The 14,076-nt window shown below is 35.8% G+C and overlaps 1 protein-coding gene across 9 annotated transcripts in view; it reads right to left on the bottom strand.

The window, feature by feature from the left end:
* KTN1 (kinectin 1) overlaps positions 1-14,076 on the bottom strand; it is a 117,384-nt gene that overhangs the window by 64,563 nt on the left and 38,745 nt on the right. For all 9 annotated transcript variants that reach the window (XM_025869979.2, XM_025869977.2, XM_025869978.2 and 6 more), the window contains exons 3-7: positions 11,905-12,042; positions 10,316-10,486; positions 8,541-8,671; positions 2,867-2,983; positions 610-750 (exon numbers count right to left, since the gene is read on the bottom strand). In XM_025869979.2, coding sequence (XP_025725764.1) covers positions 610-750; positions 2,867-2,983; positions 8,541-8,671; positions 10,316-10,486; positions 11,905-12,042 — 698 coding nt within the window. The remainder of the gene's footprint in view (positions 1-609; positions 751-2,866; positions 2,984-8,540; positions 8,672-10,315; positions 10,487-11,904; positions 12,043-14,076) is intronic.

Genomic DNA, 14,076 nt, shown 5'->3' with positions numbered 1-14,076 from the left:
CCCCAAGTAGATGCCTGAAACTGCAGAGTACTAAACCATGGGTATACTATGTCTTTTCCCTATACATACGTACATACATACATATCACAAAATTTAATTTATAAAATTAGACACAGTTAAGAGATTAATAACTAAAAATAGAATCTATAACAATATACTGTCATCAAAGTTACATGAAGGTGATTTCTCTCTCTAAATGTATTATACTGAATTCACCCTTCTTGTGATGATGCGAGATAATAAATGCCTATGCGATGAGATGGGAGGTAATGACATAGGCACTGTAACACAGTGTTAGGGTACTACTGACCTTCTGACAATATGTCAGAAGAATCATCTGCTTCCAGGCCACAGCTGACCATGGATAACTGAAACCACCGAAAGTGAAATGGGGATAAGGCAGGACTACTATATTGTAATGGAGTCTTTACTTGTCAGCTTCCAGGCTCTGCATCATCCCCCCCTCGAAAAGGTGCTTACTTACAGACAGGGAACCAGTTTAGCCAATGTACCGTCGCCCAGCACACAGCCTTGCACATATTAGGCACTTAAAGTCTGCTAATTAATGAATGCAAAATTTCATTTTGTTTTCAAAAAATAAAAAGATACCTTCATCTGCATCTGCTGAGTCTCTTGATAACTAACATGGATTTTGTTTTGAAATACATTATGTTCCTTTTCTAATGTTCCAATCCGATCTTTCATCCTTGCTATAACCACGTTGCTTCTTTCTTTCTCTGACATCATTTCCTAGAAGAATAAACCAGAAAAAAAATTATGAAAACTTATTAAAAAAAAAAAGTACCATAAGATTATAATAAAAAAACATTTTTTAGCATCAGTAAAAATGATGTAAGACAATCATGAATTCTGAAATAAGTACATCCTTGAGGTCAAAGGTTTAAAAAAGAAATTGTCCCTGCATCTTACCTGCATCCACCTGCACCAATTACTTTCATAAACACTTTGCTGTTCTGTTTATTCTTATTCCAAATGCACTTTCTGGTCTGAGTTAAAGAGCTGAACCTAGAATAAATCCTACAGTCTAACTTGATTATAAGAAAGAATAGTTTTAAGGCAAAACAATTAGTTTTCTATTATTTGCAGGTACTAGCTCTCTTTTAGGGTTTAGAAAAGGCCTAAAAAAATAACCTAACAGAGAAAAAAAGAAGTCTCTTCCCTGAGAGAAAAGAAAAAGATGTCATAGCAGAATGGAAAACTGGAATAAGGGAAAGTAAAAAATCAGAACTCCAAGTTTTATTATCTTCCCAAGTCAAATCTTAAAAGGGTGATTTCATTTTATATTGCAACTATCATGAACTCCTAGAGCAAATATTATCGAAGTAAAAGAGAGCCAACCAACTTTAAAGTTATCTGCAGGCATCATCAGTTTATACCCCCTCATCTAAGACACTGAAAAAACTTAAAACTTTTTTTTTAAGTGAGTATATGCACACATGCGGGGGCTGGGGGCTGGGAATGGGGCAGAGCAAGACGGAGAAAGAGAATCTTAAGTAGGCTCCACGTCCAGCGTGGGACACAACACTCAGTCTCACAACTCTGAGATCATGACCTGAGACGAAATCAAGAGTCAGACGCTTAACTGAATGAGCCACCGAGGCACCCCCAAATTTATAACTTTTATGTACTTGATGGTTTCCTCCCATAAGAGTTTACTTCCATCTGCAAAGTGTTATACTGATGTATATAATACACTTAGGAAGAAGTACACACATCTTAAGTATATAGCTCAATGAATTACTACGTAGTGGATACCTTTTTAATTTTTAAAATTATAGTCAGAAAACCACAGTCACATAAAACTATATTAAAGTGTGTAATCGTAAGGCAACATGCTTATTTTAGTAACAACTTTAATTAATCTTAATCTGACCAAGTTTTTCCATTAACTTTTACTTCAAATTCACATAAAAGGTTTTATATTCAAATGAGGCCACCCGCATGTCATCAAGTAGCTTCATGAATGATAAAAAAAAAAACCCTCATTTACTGTATTTAATTCCTAAAAGGAGAAACAAGTACCTCAGAAGGAATAAGACCACATTTTCTATAGAATTTCAATTATGTTCTCAGTCTACATAATTTTTTTTGGAGATATAATTGACACAGAACATTATATAAGTTTCAGGTATACAACATGGCTGGATATTTCTATATATTGCAAAATGATCACCATAAGTCTAGTTAACATCACCACTATAGTTACAATTTTTTTTTCTCACGATGAGAACTTTTAAGATATACTATCTTAGCAACTTTCAAATATATAACACAGTATTACTAACTATAGTTACCATGCTGTACATTATATCCCCAGGACTGATTTATTTTCTAATTAGAAATTTTTATCATTTAACATGATTTTTACATAATTTTTTAAAGGTTTTTTGTTTGTTTTTACCTCTCAGAGTAAAATTTCTGGGGTTTGAAGAACTTCATTGATTAAAAATTATAAATATCACAAGATCCTTTATAAATAAAATTACCTATTAAGAGTTCCACCTTTATCTTAGTGGATTTAACAAGATCATACCTAGTTCTGTGCTTCCTTAGAGACTAATTCTAGGTCAGATCCAAGTGAAACATGCCCCCAATGCCTAAATGCTTCTGTTATTTGAAATTAATATATTTAGGAGCACTGTTATTTTAAATTCAACTGTAATTCAACTGTAGGCTATAACATGAAAAAGTGAGACACCACCACCACAATTCTATAAGAGAGTGACTTTTACTGGGTATATATTTGCTATACAAATAATTAAATCTGTAATTACAGACAATTTCTGAAATCCTTCACTGCTTCTGATTCAGAACACATATCCCTTAAATACAAGAATGTCTTCACCTGAGTTAACTGCTTACACCGATCCTTAATAGCAGCAGCATCTTCCTTCACAGCAGCAAGTAACTTGTCTTTTTCTTGAAGCTGATGTACAAGTGCAGTCAATTCTCCTTTATTTGACTACAATTGGGAAATCAATACAGAATTAGTAAGAGTTAACAAGAGCTAATGAAAATTATGAAAATGAAATATCTAATATCAAGTGTTCTTACCAATGCAGAGTTCACAATTATATATATAAAGTAGAATCATGGCCAAGTACTAGTCAGTGAAATATCATTCGTGAAAGTCACTGTATCATTCTATATTCTGATGCATACAATAGGATACATAATCAACCAATAAATAAATTTTTTACAAAGAATTCTAAGACTCCAGTTTTAAACCCAGAGTCAAGATAGCAATCTCCTTCTCCTCCTCCTAAAAGATCAAAAGAGGAATATGAAACCAAAATGCAAACAACCAAAATGAAATAATCATCTGTAATATCAAAACATAACATCAGAAAAGGCTGCCAAAAGTAGTGGAGATCAAATACAAGTGCTTGACAACCCTGTCAAAATATACTAGACTATAGAAGTACCCTGGTGCCTAGTTCTCTGAAATTAACCGGCACATCCTGAAAGGAAAAACCAACAATCTTCCACTTGACATCAAGAACAAAGACAGAAGGTAGGAATCTTCTTGGAAGGAAAGCTCAAGAACCAAGAAGGAAGAAATCATACAAACTTTACAGAGCAACTAGTTAGGAAGAATCGAGAGAAATTCTCTATAGTGAGACTCCATAGTGAAGTCTTTTTTTTTTTTTAAGATTTTATTTATTTATTTATTTGGCAGAGAGAGAGAGCGAGAGAGCACAAGCAAGGGAAGCAGCAGAGGGAGAGCGAGAAGCAGAGTCCCCACTGAGCAGGGAGCCTGATTCAGGACTTGATCCCAAGACCCTGGGATCATGACCTGAGCTGAACGCAGGCATTTAACCGACTGAGCCACCCAGGTGCCCCATAATAGTGAAGTCTTTTATCTGGGAAGATGGAAAGGCTAAAAGAACTTCTCACACACAGCTTGAGGGAAACAGCAGTTAGCCTTGATCCTTTCATTATCAATCTCCAGGCATAGAGTTGATCCAAGAGGAACACCACCCTCGCTAAAAGAGTGCTGATTAAAGAGAAAACAGGGTCGTGGTCCCTGGGTGGCTCTATCGGGTAAGCGCCTGCCTTTAGCTCAGGTCATGATCCCAGGGTCCGGGGATCCAGCCCCACACTGGGCTCCCTGCTCAGCAGGGGGCCTGCTTCTCCCTCTCCCTCTGTACTCCTTCTTTGTCAAATAAATAAGTAAAATCTTTGGGGAAAAAAAAAAGAAAACGGGGTCTATGCAAGACACATGAAAAAAGGAAGGAAAATAACAAAAATAAATGACAAGCGAAGAAAAATCACCAAAAAAGGATTGTAAAACAACAGACAAAACTGTTAAAAAATATCACCATGATTTTTAAAAATCTTACGGCAGTCATTTCTGGAAAAACAAGAGCAAAGAACAGAACTCAGGAGAAAAGATAAGCTCAAAGAAAAGACCAGAGAAGGAGATGAAATATGAGCTGGCAAAACCTGAAGTGGAAGTAAAAGTAACACCACCTCAGAAATACAACCCAGTTAGAAGCAGAGAACAGAAAAAGACACACTGCTGAACTACAGTAAGAGACAGAGTCCAGGATGGAGAAAAGTAATTAAGAAAGAGAAATAAACCAAAAGCTTTTTTTTTTTTTAGGATTAAAATGTGAAAGATAAAGACAATAGGCAAAGAATTTAGTATATGCTTAATCGATACCCATTATTTCAATTATGCTAAAGGACAAATCTCATGATTGAAAAGACATGCTTTATCCAAAGAAATACTGAGGGAGGACACAGGAGTCAAGGCCAAAACCGTATTAAATTTACTGAACTTAAAAGAAGCTGAATCCCTTGATGTTTGTACAGTAGGGTGGACACTGGAAAAGTCCAATAAATAATAAATACTTGGGTAGATTGCCCAAAGGATGTTTTTATTCTGAGAGTGTAGTCTGACAAAAATACATGAAAAGAGTGCAAAATTCAGTGTGGTCTCAAACCTCTATCCAGCTATATGAGTAGGGAATGGTAAAGCAAGCATGAAAAAGTCTCAAGAAAGTGAAACCCAGAAATATTATACCCCACCAAATTATCATTCAAATATAATGACAACAAAAAAGCATTTTAAGGAAATATAGTTCCTATAAGCCCTTCTTGAAGAAATTCCAGGAAAAATAACTTTAGCCAACCAAGAGATGAATACAGAGACTATGGCAAAAGAATGGTTATCAAGCTTTAAACCCACCATTAACCTGTAAAATTATGACTAAAACAAACATGAAAATTACAGTCACAAAACAAACATTAAATATTCCAAGTATCTGATAAACAAATGCTATAATTAACAAAAGTTGAGAGGCAAAAAGGAGAAAGTGTAGGAAAAAATTTAAGTAGGCAGACTTCCTCCTGTTACATAGCACAGAGTCGAGTTAATAATTTAAAGTTGAAAAAAAATCATATAATTGAGGCAAGTATATTTAAAGGCCAACACTAAGAAATTAATAATCAACTAAAATGTCAAATATATTCTTACTAATAATTACATTAACAGTTAACATTTTTGAGCAATTACTGTATGCTGGGAACTCTAAGCACCTACTATATATTATTTCATTTAACTTTCAAAACCTGATTATCATTCCCATTTGGGAAATAAGGAAACTGAGGCACTGGGGTTAAGTCACTTACCTAAGGCCAAATAAATCTCAATGTGGCAGAACTCAGATTTGAATCCAGGAAATCTGACTCTAGAACCCAGTATATTAACCTAGGTCTAATATAAAACACAAATGGCTTGTAGTTTAAAGATAAAGGCACATGCATGCACACATGCACACAACATAAAATCTCCTCTTCAAGTCCGCAACCCCTTTAGCGTTTATTCTCCTTTTCCCATCTAAGGTTATTCAAATTGGACACACTGTCACCTTTCCTATTTATTCAATACTTACTTACAGTCCAATACTCCAATGAAACTGCTTTCACGGGGGATATCAAATCCAATTTTTCCATCCTAATCCTCCTTGATCTCTCTAAAGCATGTCACTGTTGCCTTTTCCCCTCACCCGTGAACTCTCTACCCTCCTTAAGCCTCTGTGATTCCACTGTCTCCTGGTGTTGGTCCTCCTCTTCATTTCACCTCCTTTTGTGGTGGCTTTCCCCACCCTTTAAATGTTGGTGTTTCTCAGGGCTCATTCTTGAACTTTCCTAGCACTCCCTACATCCTCTCTGGTCTAATACACATTTACCACGTGTATTATTGGTGATAGCAGATTACTTTCCTAAGTCACACCCTAAGTGATCTGTTTTCAACTCCAGAGAAATATATATTCAATTGTGAAATGAACATACCCACTTAAATGATCCAAAGGATGCCTAAAACAACCTCCTAAAAATTTTCACAATCCTCTACTCTCTCCTCCTCAGCAAAGTGTTCATAAATACTGCTGTCACCATAATCTATCCAGTTACTCAAGAGCACAAACAAGCATTCATTGTAGACTCTTCTCCAGCTACCATATCTAACTGGTCAGCAAGTCCTCTAACGCCTCTATCTCCAGCCTGTGCTGGTGCTCCTGCACTTACCTTCACCCTGACCTGGAGCAAGCCTTATTAGCTGTGGGGATTTATTTATACCTGGAACCTTGCCATCTATTAAAAGGTCTGACCAAGACAGTTTCTATGACAGGAAAAGGGGAAACTAAACTTACTTTTGCAGATACAGAGCACCTACCAAAGGTACTGAGTCCCTGCAGATGAGAACAGAACCACTCCATGAGAAACCCAGAACAATAAAATCTTAAAAGAAAGCCCAGTTCCAAAGATGGGGAAAAATGTGAAGTTGCAAAATACTCTATTTCAAAACACTATCTTTAAGAGTACCCGACTTCCTCCTTGGCCTGCCTAAAACAGCTATCAAGGGGAGGTTCATTTACCACCTAGTCTCTAGAGTTCAAAGCTATCCCTCAGACAATAAAATAATTACTCTTGCACCCATACATCACCACCAACATCCTCAGAGGAGAATACTTAAAGCAATTGTTTTCAATTTTAAAAAGCAGTAATTTCAAACATTAGGCACAGTAACTTCAACTGGAGGCTTTTCCCTTATCCCCACAAATAACTAAGAACCCTTTTAAGATATACTTACCCAATTAAAGTAAACCAAAGGGCAAATTCTTCAATTAAGAATTTCAAGAAAGCTTCTTGCAACAGAATAATCTGATTTTGTATCCAAAGTCACACGCAGTTACCACACGTACCCTGATTAACCCTGGAATACCTTGTTTACTCTGGGCCATTGCTGGCACCATGTGGAGACCGTCCAACAAGCATACTACATTATAAAATGCCAGAGCTGTAAAACACATTGTCAATAGATCCTCAGAAGTACAGACAGACTTAATATGCTATGATAAATGCTATGACAAAAAAGTCCAGATAGTTAAGAGAAAGAATAGCAGATGAACAATTTAGACTGGGAATTCAATTAGCCTTATATGAGGAAATGATACAAACACATCAAATAGGAGACTACTGAAGGTAATCAGGTGAGGGGGACGGCTTGGACTAAAGAAAAAATGGAAGCCACTCACAGTTTTAAAGCAGGTAAGTGGTTAGGTGTGTGCATGTTAGTGTGTATATGTGTGTGTTTAGAATAACAACAGTTAAGTCCAGCATCTAATATTGAATACCAGATACCATGTCATCTTATCACACACAAGTAACATCTGAAAACTTGTCACCTTTCCCAGTATGACATACTACACATGATTATATAGTGAGCATGACCCATGAGAAATTACATTTTAACTCCATGGACTGTCTTTTGTTCTGGGGGTGAGGGGGTGGTATTTTGTTTGTTTTTGTTTTGAGTTTTTTGTTTTGTTTTTACAAATTTTAGTCAGTCATGGCAATTAACTCTACCATCCAAATCACTTATTTTAGAAGGATGATCTCTCTCTCTCTCTCACACACACACACACACACACACAGATTCCCAGGTTCTTTGAAGTGTGCTATATTGAGTCATAGAAACATTCCATATGGTCTATCCAGAAATCACCTGACTTTGCCTTCAATACTTCCAAGCAGAGCAAAGCTAGGTTAAGTGCCCAATGTCCTATAAATCATCTTACTTATTACAAGCACTTCACTTTTGTCAAAATATCAGATGACTCAGACACCTGACTAAATAAGTGTACTGATTAGTATGAATATAAGAAATAACTTCTGAAGCCATTCCAGAATTAAATGTGACTATGTACTTTGGAGTATGAATAATGGGAATGTGATTTTATTCCTCTAGCAAAAATCTTGTTCAGTGAACTTTTTTCTTTTTTTTTTGAGAGTGCGGGCAGGGAAGGAGGGGTAGAGGGAGAGAGACTCTCAAGCAAGCTCCATGCCCAGCATGGGGCCTGACATGTGGCTTGATCTCACAACCCCAAGATCATGACCTGAGCCAAAATCAAGAGTTGGACACCTAACCAGCTGAGACACTCAGGCGCTCCTTGTTTGATGAACTTTTAATCACTGTTCCCAAATATGCCCATAATCAAAAACATGCTTACCCTCTTTAAAGCATCCTGTATCACACCAGACTTCTCCTTTAGCAGGTCTACAACACAAAGGGCCTCATCTTCAGAAAATATCATAGTCTTCAAGGACAGAAGAAAATCTTTAAATTTCACTTCAGCATTTTCTTTAAAAAAAAAAAAATAAAGAGTTGGCATTTAAGAAACACAAGTAATAACTTCAGCAAAGGTAAGCATCAAGAATTCTTGACCCAGGGGCGCCTGGGTGGCTCAGTCGTTAAGCATCTGCCTTCGGCTCAGGTCATGATCCCAGGGTCCTGGGATCAAGCCCCACAGCGGGCTCTTTGCTCTGCGGGAAGCCTGCTTCTCCCTCTCCCACTCCCCCTGCTTGTGTTTCCTCTCACTGTCTCTCTCTCTCTGTGTCAAATAAATAAATAAAATCTTAAAAAAAAAAAAAAAAGAATTATTGACCCAGAAAGTCAATAACCAGGAGAAAACAGATTTACATTTCAGGTCAAACAACAAAAATGTTCCAAGTCAAGAGAGAAAAAGTGTTCATCATCTTTAATATATTATGGAATAATTACATTAGCTAAAAATTTGGTCAAATTGTGGAATACTTTAAAGTGCCAGTATGCCCTCACTTTAAAAACATTCAAATGTCTAGAATGCTAGTATCTATACCAGATATGGTCACAAATCTTCTCATTTAACCTTAATACTCATGACATATAAATCAAATTTTACAGATGAAAAAATAAGCAAAAAGATAATTATAAAAAGGAAATCTGATTTCATAAATATCAAATACAAACAATCTTGACACTTAAAAAAAAATCCATGCATCGGGGTGCCTGGGTGGCTCAGTCATTAAGCGTCTGCCTTCGGCTCAGGTCATGATCCCAGGGTCCTGCAATGGAGCCCTGCATCGGGATCCCTGCTCAGCGGGAAGCCTGCTTCTCCCTCTCCCACTCCCCCTGCTTGTGTTCCCTCTCTCGCTGTGTGTCTCTCTCTCAAACAAATAAAATCTTTTAAAAAATAAATAAATAAATAGAAATTTAAAAAATCCATGCATCAAGCATCCCGATTCACCCAATTTCCCCAGGGGGCTTCCTAATATCAAGCACAAACTTCTTCTTAAAAAGTTACTACAATCCAATAGACCCAAAGAAGTCTAACAGTTCAGTAACATGTCAGTTTAAAAAATCAGATGTGGGGGGGTGGGGGGATGGGTTAGCCTGGTGATGGGTATTGAGGAGGGCACGTTTTGCATGGTGCACTGGGTGTTATGAACAAACAATGAATCATGGAACACTGCATCAAAAACTAATGATGTAATATATGGTGATTAACATAACAATAAAAAAAATTAAAAATAAAAAAATAAAAAAAATAAAAAAAAATAAAAAATCAGATGTGTGCATGCATGAGGACAAGGGGTATATGGGAATTCTCTGTACTTCCCACTCAATTATGCTGTGAAGCTACCACTGCTCTTAAAAAAAAAAAGTAATAATAAAAGGTGGTTGTGAATTAGCATAGAAACCTCACAAGAGACAGCAGTCAAAGAGAAAAAAAAGAAAAATCACCAGACAGCAAAATAACGGTGAGCTCTTGGGCAAGTCAAATTCAAGGGTCCAGCTCTACAGAACTTAGCAGACTGGACTAGAAAACTACCAATAAACCTTTCACTACAAAGATTCTATTATTCTTTTACAACTCACTGTTTCTCTGACAAAATTTACTCGTCTCCACCAGAACTCAAAAATGTGTTTCTTCAATACAACAAACCATTGCATGCCATGTGTTACCTTTGTCAGTTTCAGTCTTCAATTTTTTAGCCCCCGTTTTCTGGATTCCTTCTACTTGGTCAGGTTTAATTAGATCAATAACCTCTCTCTTATCCAACACAGGATTTGAATCAGCATTATCCATCAAAGGAATATAAGTAGTTGCATGAATAAGGGGTTCATCTACCAAGACTGCAATTTAAATTCAACAAAATTATAATTACTCAGGGCTTTATATAATGGAGTAATTAATAACAAGCACACACATTTAAATTTAATGATAAATGCAGTTATTTTCAAATATCAAACACCAACTTGGCTTTAAATTCCTATTTTATCACTTAACAAGTCAAACCACTCTAATTAAAGCAGTACTAGGTTCAATAGTATTTTACAGTAAATCATTTAACTAAAAGTGTGTTGGCCTATCTCCTCTTTAACAGTATCTGAAGATTTCTTCTATATCCTTTACATTTTAGTCATTTTCTTCCTGTTTTAACTAAAAATCCATTCACATTTAATTGGTGCCCAAGAAAAACTATTAATCTGTATTTATGCTGGTACTTTACTGAATTGTTACTGCAAATGCTAGTTTTTAATTGAGTCACTTTCTAGGTACAAAAATCAGTCTTTGTTCCTTGCAGATATCATCTCATTTCTAAAAGTTATGCCTGTAATTTCCATGGCACATCTTACTAAAATGGTTAAAATTTGCAAAACAACATTAAGAGTGGAGGTAGGAAGCCTCCTTACACTTTGTTCCCAATTTTAATTGGAAGAACTTTAAGAGTTTGAACACTAAAGTCTGATGTCTGCTGACGAGACATAAATTTCCACACACATACGGAAATCTCTCTTCCTTTTTAAAAAAACTTTTGGGGACTTACAGTTTTTTATTTAAAATTTTAATAAATATTTAAGATCATCAAATATTTGTGGGTAATATTTTTCTATACTAAGTTCCTTGATATGTCATAATTTTAATACAAATAACAGAATTTCATCTTTTCCCTTTCCAATTGTATTATTTTCTAGCACTAGTTGATACCACAGCCCAATATTATTTGAATATCACCATTTAATCTACATTCATTTCATAACTGCTTTCCCTAGACAATTCTGAACATATAAAAATTGCTCATCACTGTTAACTGGATGCTTCTGACATATACATGCAAACTATGTTTAGGAAATAATTGGGAATACAGGGTAATGACAGATCTAGCCAATGTCCTTCAACCAAATCTTTAAGTGATATTTAAAAGTACAAATGTTTCAGGAATACTTTTCTTCTATAATTTGTGTGCTATTTACATTACTTCCAAAACTCAGTTAAGAATGAGAATATTTAACAAATGCTTTGCCCTTTTTAAATTTCAGATAAACTTCATCACAAACTTAGACCATGGCCATCTGTCAAAGCACTACGAAACCCCAAGGCTCAAGATATCCCTGGACTTGTATTAGCATTAACAGTTGTTACAGTTATAGTATACATTAAGCTGGGAATTAAAGAATATGAGGTCTCTAGGGCCCTTGTCCTAGTATTAGTATGTTTAAAATACATATCTAGAATTAGTATTTATAAAATACGTATCTAGACATTTCACCGTTTTCTGCCTTTTGCTTCTTTGAAGAAACTTTCTTCTTTCCTGATCCACTTTCTTGTTTAGTTTCTTGATGGAGGGGTAATGATTCTTGCTTTTTTGAAGGTGCCAGAAGAGTTTCCACCTTTTTATCCTGATCATCTTTATTGAAAATAAATGAAAAGTCGTATCAAACAAAGCAGAAGATTCAATTACTAATGAATAATTCCCAGAATGCTTTACCTTCAAATTTTTAAACTCTCTAAAAGCACCATTCCACTTTCTTACTCTGTTACACCTGTTTTTAACTTCATCAAGATTTCTAAGTACTTGCTCCTTCTTTTACATCCCATTTCTCAGCTACTCTTAATCTACATAGCCTATGGGAATTCTCAAATCTCCACCACCTTAAAAAATAAAACTCTTCCCACCACTGTAATTCCTAGCTTCCTACACCCATTTCCTTCTTATATTGACAAAAGAATGATCTGTACTTCCTTTTCTACCAATCATTTCTCAACTAAGTGATACCTGATTTTTATCTCCTCCATTATATTCATGAAAGGATTTACACAGCAACCTAGTGTCCCAAATGCTATGTTCTACCAATATCCTTTAATTCTTCTTTAACTTCTATTTTGCATTCCATACTACTGGATCTCTATCTCCTAAAATTCTCTCCTCTTCATAAGTGAAATAAGACAGTCACAAAAGGAGAAATAATGTATGATTTCACTTATATGAAGTACCTAGAGTAGTCAAATTCATAGAAACAGAAAGCAGAATCGTGCTTGCTAGGGGTTGGGGGAGAGGGGAATTACTGGTTAATGGGTACAGAGTTTCTGTTGGGAAAGATGAAAAAGTTATTGAGACAACTTGGTGTTGATGGTCGCACAAGAATCTAAATGTACTTAATGCCACAGAACTATATACTTAAAAACGGTTAAAATGGTAAATTGTGGTTATTGTTTATTTTACAATAAAATAAATAAAATTGAAAATTCTCTATCAGCTCCCAAAATTCTTTCTTACACTTGAAATATTCCTTTTCAGGCTCTTTTGTGAGCTATTCCTACAGAATACCTCATATGCTGGCATTCCTCATGGTAGAGTCTTTAATTTAAATAATTTCCTTGGATGCTCTTATCTACACTCATAACTTCAATTACTACTGTCATGCTTAAGGCTTCTGAATTTATATTCTAGCCTTACCTCTCTGCGCTTACATATCCTATTGCATCCTAAATTGCTCCCTATATAAGTGGCCCCCCATAGGAACCTGAAACAACCTGAATGCATTCTCCTCTCCATATACATCCACTCTCTCTCCAATATTCCCAATCTTAGTGCTACCAACCATCTACCAATCAGGGGTTGGCAAACTTTTTCTGTAAAGGGCCAAACGTTACATAGGTTAGGTTCTGTAGACCACGCAGACTCTGTCAAAACTATTCATCTGTTGTTGGCAGTATGAAAGCCAGCCATAGACACAGGTTAATGAATGAGTGTAGCTGCATTCAAAAAAACGTTATTTATGGACAAAGAGGTTTGAATTTCATATAATTTCTACATTTAGTAAAATATTATTCTTCTTTGAATTTTTTTCAAATCATTTAAAATATAACAACTATTCTTGGCTCATGGGCCACAAAAAACAGGAAGCAGGCCAGATTTGGCTCAAAGATTTTAGTATGCCAACCCTGAAAAACTTAGAACTTGGTAATTAGCTTCGATCCTGCATTCTCCTAATCCACCATACCTTATCTAATAAGATTAGTTATGTCGTTTTTACTTTGTAGACCTTTCTTCCCCCCCCCCCAAAGTAGTTTCCATACCCAATGTGGGGCTTGGATGCAGGACCCTGAGATCAGGAGTTGGATGCTCTACCGACTGAGCCAGCCAGGCAACCTTCTAATCTATTTTTTATTTCTTCTGCCACCACCATAGTTCAATCCTCCAATTTAATTTTGAAAAATAACCTCTTAACTAGTCTATCTACATCAAAAATTGCCCCATAAACCTTGTCCTCAAGTTCTGCCAAAGATACAGTTCAAAAATATAAATGTGACCATGTAAACTGACCTGCTTGAAAATCTTCAACAATGGCTAAACTATAGCATCCCAACTCCTTAACACTATATACAAAAACCATCATGATCTAGCCCCTGCACATCTTTTCATCTTTATGTCCTACCA

Source organism: Callorhinus ursinus, unplaced genomic scaffold (assembly GCF_003265705.2).
Source record: "Callorhinus ursinus isolate GAN/ISIS: 27379988/994484 unplaced genomic scaffold, GSC_fseal_2.0 scaffold8, whole genome shotgun sequence".
Lineage (NCBI taxonomy): Eukaryota > Metazoa > Chordata > Mammalia > Carnivora > Otariidae > Callorhinus > Callorhinus ursinus.
This window is presented reverse-complemented; position numbering and strand designations above follow the sequence as displayed.